Here is a 10,116-nt window from a genome sequence, read left to right on the forward strand (position 1 = left end):
ATCAGCGACCAATAAAACAAAACCTCAGGTGTCTTATAAAAACAGTAATAATACGTCGGTTTTAGTTGAAATAATTAGACTCGTCCGAACTCTATAATAAAAACAGCACCAGCTGGAGAGGATAAATCAGAGAGGTGTATTACAGACTCTGTGATAGCTCAGTAAGTCGACAGTAGTGGAGAGAAGTGAAGAAAGGCAGGTTTAACGCAGAGTGGGCGTGGTTTCCTGCAGAATCAGATCACGTGACCCGCTCCGCCTCCAGCTGTAACCCAGTGACACACTTTCACTGCTCCTGCAGGGGTCCTCCTGTGCCCCTCAGCCCGTGACCCCAAACACTAACGTGCGCAGGAGCGCAGTGCACCCCGAGTCCGAGAGGTTTATATTTGACAGCCTTTTGGGGTGATCCACAAAAACACAATTAAAAAATAATTAATACTGAATACAGTACGTTATGCAAGTCTCGGTTACCTTAACACAGTACCCTTAGCAAGGTTTAATTTTTTTTTTTTTTTTTCATATGGTTGAGTTTTTTTTTTTGTTTTGTTTTTTTATGCATCACCTGAATAAATAAGATTTGCATTGATGTATGGTTTGCTAAGACAGGACAATGTGAGATAAATCTGGAATCTGAGTGTGCAAAAAAATCTAAATATTGAGAAAATCACTTTTAAAGTTAGTCAAAAGTCAAAATTAATTATTATCTATTCATATTACTAATCAGAAATTACGTTTTGTATTTATATGTATTTATGGTAGGAAAATTACAAAGTATCTTCATGGAACATGATCTTTATTTAATATCCTAATTATTTTTTCCATACAATAAAATTGATAATTTTGACCGGTACAGTGTATTTTTGGCTATTGCTACAAATATACCCTAGTAACTTCAGACTGTTTTAGTGCCCCAGGATGTATGTATATATAAATATAAATTATATATATATATATATATATATATATATATATATATATATATATATATATATATATATATATATATATATATATATATATATATATATACATATATATATATATATATACAAAAACAAAACAAGTAGATAGAATATAAAAATAATAGAGAAAGCTATAGAGTATAGGGCCTTTGTTGATAAAGAAATCAAGCAGGAAACAAATAGAGTGTGTTACAGGGTCAGCTTTGTTTTTTTTTTTTTTTTTTTTTTTTTTTTTTTTTTTTTATTAAAAAGAACACAAATAGATTAAATATAATTAGAATAGAGAGAACTATTATATATTAGATTGACAGAGCATCACCCCAGCTTTCTGGAGGTTGTTGGTGATTTTACAGACATGTATTTTAGGGTTAATTATCACAGCTTTAATGATTTGTCTGTCATCTACTGTGTTTCTCAGCTGATCAGGTCGTCGTTGGTTGCTGATGTCCCCGGTAGTTTCCAAACTCTTGATTTCTCCATGTCCTTTCGTTTTTCCTATAGTTCTAATTGACTTCCTCTTTTCTTTTAGCATCCATTCTCTCAGAGTCGGCTTCCTCGACTTCATCCTGGTTTGTGTGTGTCATCATCGAATGAAAGACTTAGAGTGCAGAAGCAATCGATATAACTGATAAGGCACATTCCCTAATCTAAATTAATCTAATCTAAAAATAAAAATAAAAAGAATAATACAACAGGACCCAGATGAACACTTAGAAAGACCTGTGAAGCAACTGTACTTAACAAATGTATTTTTAATAAATATATTTTTTTAATTTAACAAATTTATCATCAGCCAATACAAGGGTTGTGCCACAGCTGCCCTACCAAAAGCATTTTTTTATGTTTTTGTAATGGTCACAGTTACGTTTATATTGCCAAGTTATTTTTGTAATTATGTGTGAATAAAGAATATTTAGTTGTTTCAGTTTTATGCCCAAATAACCACATATATATGTATATGTGGTATGTATGTATATGTGTGTATGTATGTGTGTGGCCCATCTTTCTTTAATCCCTCTCTCTCTCGCTCTCTCTCATACACACACACATGCACATACACACACACACACACACACACACACACACACACACACACACACGATTGGGGTAAATAAGGAAAAAAACAGGCCTTGTCAAGTCAAGTTAAGTCACCTTTATTTATATAGCACTTTAAACAAAATACATTGCGTCAAAGCAACTGAACAACATTCATTAGGAAAACAGTATCTCAATAATGCATAATGACAGTTAAAGGCAGTTCATCATTGAATTCATTGATGTCATCTCTGTTCAGTTAAATAGTGTCTGTGCATTTATTTGCAATCAAGTCAATGATATCGCTGTAGATGAAGTGTCCCAAACTAAGCAAGCCAGAGGCGACAGCGGCAAGGAACCGAAACTCCATCGGTGACAGAATGGAGAAAAAACCTTGGGAGAAACCAGGCTCAGTTGGGGGGCCAGTTCTCCTCTGACCAGACGAAACCAGTAGTTCAATTCCAGGCTGCAGCAAAGTCAGATTGTGCAGAAGAATCATCTGTTTCTTGTGGTCTTGTCCTGGTGCTCCTCTGAGACAAGGTCTTTACAGGGGATCTGTATCTGGGGCTCTAGTTGTCCTGGTCTCCGCTGTCTTTCAGGGCAGTAGAGGTCCTTTCTAGGGGCTGATCCACCATCTGGTCTGGATACGTACTGGATCCGGGTGACTGCAGTGACCCTCTGATCTGGATACAGACTGGATCTGGTGGCTACGGTGACCTCGGAACAAGAGAGAAACAGACTAATATTAGCGTAGATGCCATTCTTCTAAATATGTAGAAAGTACATAGGGTGTTATGTGAAGTGTTTCCGGTTCCGGTTTACCTAATTAATGCAGCCTAAAAATCCTTTAACGGATTTGGATATTAAAAGCATATTAGTATGTTATGTGTAAGCCAGGTTAAAGAGATGGGTCTTTAATCTAGATTTAAACTGCAAGAGTGTGTCTTCCTCCCGAACAATGTTAGGTAGGTTATTCTAGAGTTTAGGCGCCAAACAGGAAAAGGATCTGCCGCCCACAGTTGATTTTGATATACTAGGTATTATCAGATTGCCTGAGTTTTGAGAACGTAGCGGACGTAGAGGATTATAATGTAAAAGGAGCTCATTCAAATACTGAGGTGCTAAACCATTCAAGTAATAAGCAATATTTTTAAATCTATACGATGTTTGATACGGAGCCAAAGTGATCTGGTATTCAATAAGCCAAGCTTTATCATTTGTTTATCCGTATTGCATCTGTTTTTATTTGTTGAACCTCAATTAAATTGTTACTCTTAAATTTGTTTGGATGTTTTTTGCATTTTCTAGTTCGGGGAACAGACACAGTCTCTATAGTGTGATATCTAGGTGAAAGAGTCTCTATGTGCTGAGAATTAACTGACCTCTGTGATGGGAGGCAGCTAGAAGATGGTCGGTTTAGCCAGTCTGTCTGCTTCCTGACCTGGGCCCCAGTTAGTCAAGTATAAACTCTAAGACTATTTGCCATATTTCTAGAGAGAAGAGCGGCACCACCCCAGGAGGGATGTACACCATCTCTTTTCAACAGGTCAGGTCTGCCCCAAAAGCTCGTCCAATTTTACTATAAAACCTACAGGTGCTGGTCATATAATTATAATGGAGAAGTCGTGGCCTAATGGTTAGAGAGCCGGACTCGCAATTGAAGGGTTGTGAGTTCGAGTCTCGGGCCGGCAGGAATTGTGGGTGGGGGGAGTACATGTACAGTGCTCTCTCCACCCTCAATACCACGACTTAGGTGACTTTGAGCAAGGCATCGAACCCCCAACTGCTCCCTGGGCGCCGCGGCATAAATGGCTGCCCACTGCTCCAGGTGTGTGTGTGTGTTCACAGCTCTGTGTGTGCACTTTGGATGGGTTAAATGCAGAGCACAAATTCTGAGTATGGGTCACCATACTTGGCTGAATTTAATGTCACATATAATTAGAATATCATAAAAAAAGTTTATTTCACTAATTCCATTCAAAAAGTGAAACGTGTATATTATATTCATTCATTACACACAGACTGATATATTTCAAATGTTTTTTTCTTTTAATTTTGATGTTTATAACGGACAATTAAGGAAAATCCCAAATTCATTATCTCAGAAAATTAGAATATTGTGAAAAGGTTCAATATTGAAGACACCTGGTGTCATACTCTAATCAGCTAATTAACTCAAAACACCTGCACAGGTCTTTAAATGGTCTCTCAGTCTAGTTCTGTAGGCTACACAATCATGGGGAAGACTGCTGACTTGACTGTTGTCCAAAAGACGACCATTGACACCTTGCACAAGGAGGGCAAGACACAAAAGGTCATTGCAAAAGAGGCTGGCTGTCCACAGACCTCTGTGTCCAAGCACATTAATAGAGAGACGAAGGGAAGGAAAAGATGTGCAAGAAAAAAAGTGTACAAGCAATAGGGATAACCGCACCCTGGAGAAGATTGTGAAACAAAACCAATTAAAAAATGTGGGGGAGATTCACAAAGAGTGGACTGCAGCTGGAGTCAGTGCTTCAAGAACCACTACACACAGAGGTCTGCAAGACATGGGTTCAGCTTCGCATTCCTTGTATCAAGACACTCTTGAACAACAGACAGCGTCAGAAGAGTCTCACTTCAAAAGGGACTGCACTGCTGCTGATTGGTCCAAAGTTATTTTTTCTGATGAAAGTAAATTTAGCATTTCCTTTGGAAATCAGGGTCCCATCATCTGGAGAAAGAGAGGAGATGCACACAATCCACGTTGCTTGAGGTCCAGTGTAAAGTTTCCACAGTCAGTGATGGTTTGGGGTGCCATGTCATCTGCTGGTGTTGGTCCACTGTGTTTTCTGAGGTCCAAGGTCAACACAGCCGTATACCAGGAAGTTTTAGAGCACTTCATGCTTCCTGCTGCTGACCAACTTTATAGAGATAAAGATTTCATTTTCCAACAGGACTTGGCACCTGCACACAGTGCCAAAGCTACCAGTACCTGGTTTAAGGACCATGGTGTCCCTGTTCTTAATTGGCTAGCAAACTCACCTGACATTAACCCCATAGAAAATCTGTGGGGTATTGTGAAGAGGAAGATGTGATATGCCAGACCCAAGAATGCAGAAGAGCTGAAGGCCACTAGTAATATTCAAATTTTCTGATACTGAATTTAGGATTTTCCCTAGTTTCAGTTATAATCATCAAAATTTAAAGAAATAATCATTTGAAATATATCAGTCTGTGTGTAAGAAATGAAAATAATATATAAGCTTCACTTTTTGAATGGAATTAGTGAAATAAATAAACTTTTATGATATTCTAATTATATGACCAGCAGCTGTATGTTATTCTGTAGGCACCACTTAAACATCCAGCCATGGAGTGATAATTTGCTATGCATCTCATTACCACGGTAAGCAGGTAAGTCAACTTGTTAAATGCACTTTTTTATCCTTCTTTGACCACCAGTCTTCAAAAGGCTTTCATACCTAGCAACAGGGTCAGCCCCACCTTCTCACTAGGATGTAAGTATTTGATTTTCTTCGCTCAGATTGGTCCTGAATCACTCTTAAGACTCCTAGTTAGAAATGTTTGAAACAAATTAAGGGCGAAGATGATTCTTAGAAGCTTCAAGAACATGGCCCTGTTCTCCTCGTGTGGATGTCATTTCTCATTTATGGGGACTTGGATGGCCCAATAAAACAAGCATGGGTGGAACCCTTTTCTTTTGTGTGTGTGTAGCAGTTACACAAATCATTGAAAACCTAATTGGGATAGTTATTTTTACACAACTCTGGTGGAATTTGATCGACTGTGCAGCCTTCCAAATATTAAAACGCATTATGTTAAAGTTATAGAAATCATGTTTAAAGGCATAAATAACACAATAGTGCCATTGTTATGAATGAGTCTCCCGCTGCATATAAATCACCAACCTGCTCGGTGAAAAGACATTTTTAGAGGCAAATACTGGCAAAACTACCAAGAATACACAGTTCATCTTCAGCCCCAGAAAGAGTGGAGCATGCATCACCTAACACACAAACTGTCCCGTAAAGCATGTAGTAAAGTATAAACACAGTCTAAACATCTCAATCTCAAAGCCCAAAGAGAACCAGGGATGTTGTATATCATAACACACATGCTGCTCCTCCCAGCTGGTGAATAAATGCATGCCTTTTGTAACAGACTTCCTGCTCTCAATAAAGACACACCATGTTTGGATACAAAGGTACTTTATTTGGGCAAATGTACAGTTGTAGCCGGCGTCGTCTAGCGGTAACGGTGCAGCTGCAGGGTGTTGCGTCTCTTCCAGGCCGCGCGCCGAGAGCCGCCGATGGTGAGGTGGAACTTGTGACCCTTGCCCAAACCACGGCTCTTCTTGCCGGCTGACGTGAGCCCGCGCATCTCCCTGTGCTTGTGCACAGCCTTGGTGATCCATTGTGTGTCGGGGTTGCGTCTGATGGCCTTGTGGAAGGTGTCAACGAGGACCACTTCGAAGAACTTGTATGTGGAGTCTTCACCCACCCAGTATGAGCTGAGCACCCGCAGACCTCCACAGTGACGGCCCGCACGCTCCTAAAACACACATCAGAAACAAATCTGACATTCAGAAACACAAACTGACCCTAGTGAAAACCAGACTATAGTCCGACTATTAGTATGAAATAAACCAACGATGAGGCCATAATAATTGGCTTAAATAAAATATCAAAAACCAAGAAATTACATTGTATTGAACAACACTTAAAATTCATAACATAATATGCTTATACATATTACATTATTTAAACAAATACCTGAAGAGGGCACCAAAGGCCTGGTGACATCTCACTTCAATGCGTGACTAATGTTTAAATCCATTACATTTTAATATTTCATCACATGCAGAAATGTTTATTTTGAAAACGTGACGTACAATAAATGGCATATTTAAAAACAGATTGATGTATTCTGTGTTGGCAAAGATTTATAAATGATTTACGTTACAAATCTAGTGAGATAATGCACACTGTTTTCCAAGATGAACGTTGAGCAATTCAAATTCAGAGCATACACAGAGAAAGAGTTTAGCCCCTTTCACAAATACAGTCTTCACTGGTAAATTACCGATGATTTACCATTAAGAGATCATGTGTGAACAGAACCTTTTCAAAAGTCCTGGTAAATTTGTTCTTGATCATATTCTTATGGAGATGAGATGATTACTCCGAGTCTGAGCTGTGTACAAAGCTCTGCTGCTTTATAATTGGCTTTTCTATGTAAATATGCACTAGATGGACATCTTTGACCATTGTGCCTCACAGCTTTTTGTCGCTCTTTTTCCTCAGCCAAACGCTGCACACTGGAAATCCAGCACGGTGCCGGAGAACATTAAGCCGTGTTAACTGATGGTTTGTGCTTTTGTTAAAGCCAACAGACCACATCACTAACTTTTTTTTTAATTATATATAACCTCAATTTTTTTTAATTTTTGCTAGAAATTTTTTACTGTAACCATGATACTGCAAAGAAATCTCCATCAATCAAGAAAGCACAGCTTTGAAGTGCCTGGCGTCTCAATGGACAAATACATCTGAGCGTGGTTCAGAGCTCTTCTGGTCAATAAGACTACTTGGTGATTATTCAGTAAAAAACCTGTTGACCTGTAACCATTGTGCATATAAAAACCTGACTTAAAAGTATGTGCAGCAGTGCAGGTTTTAACTAATCTGTGTGCGTTAAAGCATCAGTGTGTCTGGCTGCAGACGCCCTCTCAGGCCGAGACGCCGCTCACGTACCTCAGCTACTGACTGCAGGCTGCGTGCAAACTTGATCTGGTTGACGCCGTGGTGCACGGGTTTGCCGTAGGTGGCTCCTTTAGGCACGGGGCGCTTGCGGCCTCCACGGCGCACACGTATGCGGTAGATGACGTAGCCTGTTTGCACAAAAACAGAGTTTAGATAAGTTTAGATACACAAACTCAAGAGAACATGAACTAATGAGAGAGAGAGAACGGTCAACTGAGTATCAACTAAACAACTTAAACACTTAGACCTTGATCTAAAAAAAAAACTGCTTTGTGTGACAAACTATGTCCCATTCAGCTATTTTTGTGCATTTTTGAATACGGCTTAAAAAACACATTTGGACTGAAATGCCAAGTTACACATAAATTCTAAAAATGGAAACATTTTTTGAATAAATTCCACTTTACGCATAAAAAAAATTAAAATAAATCTAGATTAAAAAAAGCTTGTCGAGACAAACTTGAAGTCGGCTTGAGAAAGCAAGACCAGAAAGTGTTTAAAAGTTTGATTGTTTTCAGCGTGAAATAGTTTAAATGAAGCTGAGAGATTAATAGACTATTAATGCTAGATTCTGAATAAAAGTCTATTAGAAAAACATTTAAAAAATATTTTTTATCTTAATTTTTAGGAATACCATAAGTCGGATCAGTCTGAAAAGATAAAGCATCTCGAGTCAGATCAGTCTGAAGAGTTTGAAGCTTGTAGTTAAAGAGTAGCAGTCAGAAATGTTAGTCTCAGAAGAAGAATACGTTTAAATAGCATTTCAGTAAGTTGGCTCTCTCATGACAACTTAAAGTCATGTGCCTCTGCACAGTGGGACGGGATAACTTTAACCAGTGGAACGATCGTGTTCCTCATCTTCTGCTGTTATGGTCATTATTTCTGTATAACCGTCTTACATGACTGTGTTCCCAAACAGCAGCATTCAGCTCCAAAAGCTTTACTCCGTTTCATCTGCTTGCTTCGAGGCACAAGTAACTCATCATATGAAAACTACTATACTACGTGGCTTCTTCTAGTTTTCTTAGTGATATTTAGTTCCAGTTTATCAGGACGTTTATGCGATACTCCAAGCTGTGTGCACAAGTTCAATCTGAATCTCCGGTCGCTCACCTTGCTTGGCCTTGTATCCCAGCCGGCGGGCTTTATCGGGTCGGGTGGGCCTCGGGGCCCGGTGGAGGGCCGACAGCTGACGGTACTGCCAGCATCTCACACGCAGCAGGAACCTCATCACGTCCGACTGCTTCTTCCTCCAGAGCTCCTGCATGTACTTGTACGCTCCCATGATGCCTCACCTGCAGCACCACACCAACACAACTACATGAGCACAGCAGACACACATTACATGTGTTTACAGATGACACTAATGATGCATCTAAAACTACAACACACTACATTTACTCTTATTTAAAGTGCATGTGGCAGATTTAGCAGAAAGAGAAAGAGCTTCATTACAAAGAACGTTTACACGTACAAGTAATCGGTTTTAGTGTCACAAGCTTCCAATACAGAGACGACAACACACAAATATATGAATACATATATAAACCACAAAATATGAATAGAATAAAAAAATAAAAATCTGTAGGGTTGTAAGTATAATGTTACTGTAATTTATGACCATAAATCAGTTTTAAGACCACATTTAAGACCTATATTTTTTGAACTACCAATCACGAGACTGTTCATTTATTTATGTACGTTTGAATAGGTTCTGCACGTCATCTTAACCGTCAGAGACATCTGAACTTGACTCTTGATGTCCGTGTAGCTTTTTTTTTTAATCAACAACACAACAGGTCACAGATCTGACTTCTAACAAGTGTGTAGAAATTAATTTTAGAATGAGTAACATCATACGGTTTGATATCTCAGACTAAACAGCTTTAGGAGAACTTGAGGAGTAACGTTAACTCGAAGTACTAGAATCCCAGCAGCGGTGTGTTGTTAAGTTTGGGCATGATACAGATATCAACGTTTAAACAATTTAACGCTTAAGCCACGGACAATGATTAAAGTAAGTTTAACAAATGTAATTCCCAAAAATGAATTTTGATAACAAATGAGAAGTTCAGTTTTGACAGAAACGGTTTAAACCCCGGCGTGACATCCGCAGCGCTACGCTCCTCAAATCCGCTTTAAAATACACCTACGACATCATCACGGCGGGAAATAACGGTCGGAGAGGAACTCATAGACATTACGCACAAAACACACTAATTGCGTGATTCGGATGACATTACACGGGTTAAGATTTTTAATGGATTCTACATTCAGAAAAAAATAGAGGGTCTCGCTTACTTGATGGCGTACTAACCGGAAAGGGAGAGAAAAATTACCCATAATGCTTTATGAGG

The 10,116-nt window shown here is 38.9% G+C and overlaps 2 protein-coding genes across 10 annotated transcripts in view; both read right to left on the reverse strand.

The window, feature by feature from the left end:
* LOC127979195 (nuclear receptor subfamily 1 group D member 2-like) overlaps positions 1–192 on the reverse strand; it is a 79,116-nt gene extending 78,924 nt beyond the window's left edge. For 5 of the 7 annotated variants that reach the window (XR_008158746.1, XR_008158744.1, XR_008158747.1 and 2 more), the window contains exon 1: positions 1–190. This exon is cut by the window's left edge and continues 159 nt beyond it. The gene's annotated coding sequence lies outside the window, so the exon portion shown is untranslated. The other 2 variants (XR_008158743.1, XM_052584472.1) reach the window with 1 other exon arrangement.
* A 5,996-nt stretch (positions 193–6,188) lies between these two features.
* Positions 6,189–10,116, reverse strand: LOC127979227 (60S ribosomal protein L15). 3 transcript variants are annotated; one of them, XM_052584560.1, is made up of 4 exons: positions 10,061–10,116; positions 8,873–9,054; positions 7,751–7,887; positions 6,189–6,548 (listed from the first exon to the last, which is right to left on the reverse strand). In XM_052584560.1, exons 2-4 carry the CDS (start codon positions 9,042–9,044, stop codon positions 6,243–6,245), a joined length of 615 nt encoding a protein of 204 aa, XP_052440520.1. In that variant the 5' UTR covers positions 9,045–9,054; positions 10,061–10,116; the 3' UTR covers positions 6,189–6,242. The 3 variants fall into 3 exon arrangements, with proteins under 3 accessions (XP_052440520.1, XP_052440519.1, XP_052440518.1); XM_052584559.1 differs by having other exon boundaries at positions 8,873–9,076; positions 10,061–10,080; XM_052584558.1 differs by lacking the exon at positions 10,061–10,116 and adding an exon at positions 9,461–9,889.

The sequence above is a fragment of the Carassius gibelio genome, chromosome B19, assembly GCF_023724105.1.
Source record: "Carassius gibelio isolate Cgi1373 ecotype wild population from Czech Republic chromosome B19, carGib1.2-hapl.c, whole genome shotgun sequence".
NCBI lineage: Eukaryota > Metazoa > Chordata > Actinopteri > Cypriniformes > Cyprinidae > Carassius > Carassius gibelio.

What these genes read in the sequence shown, in the direction of transcription:
- LOC127979227 (XM_052584560.1), bottom strand. Translation starts at nt 9,044, where the DNA reads ATGGGAGCGTACAAGTACATGCAGGAGCTCTGGAGGAAGAAGCAGTCG. An exon ending in GGGATACAAGGCCAAGCAAG is followed by an intron (nt 7,888 to 8,872) that starts GTGAGCGACCGG and finishes TTGTGCAAACAG; the next exon opens with GCTACGTCATCTACCGCATA. An exon ending in GCCTGCAGTCAGTAGCTGAG is followed by an intron (nt 6,549 to 7,750) that starts GTACGTGAGCGG and finishes TGTGTGTTTTAG; the next exon opens with GAGCGTGCGGGCCGTCACTG.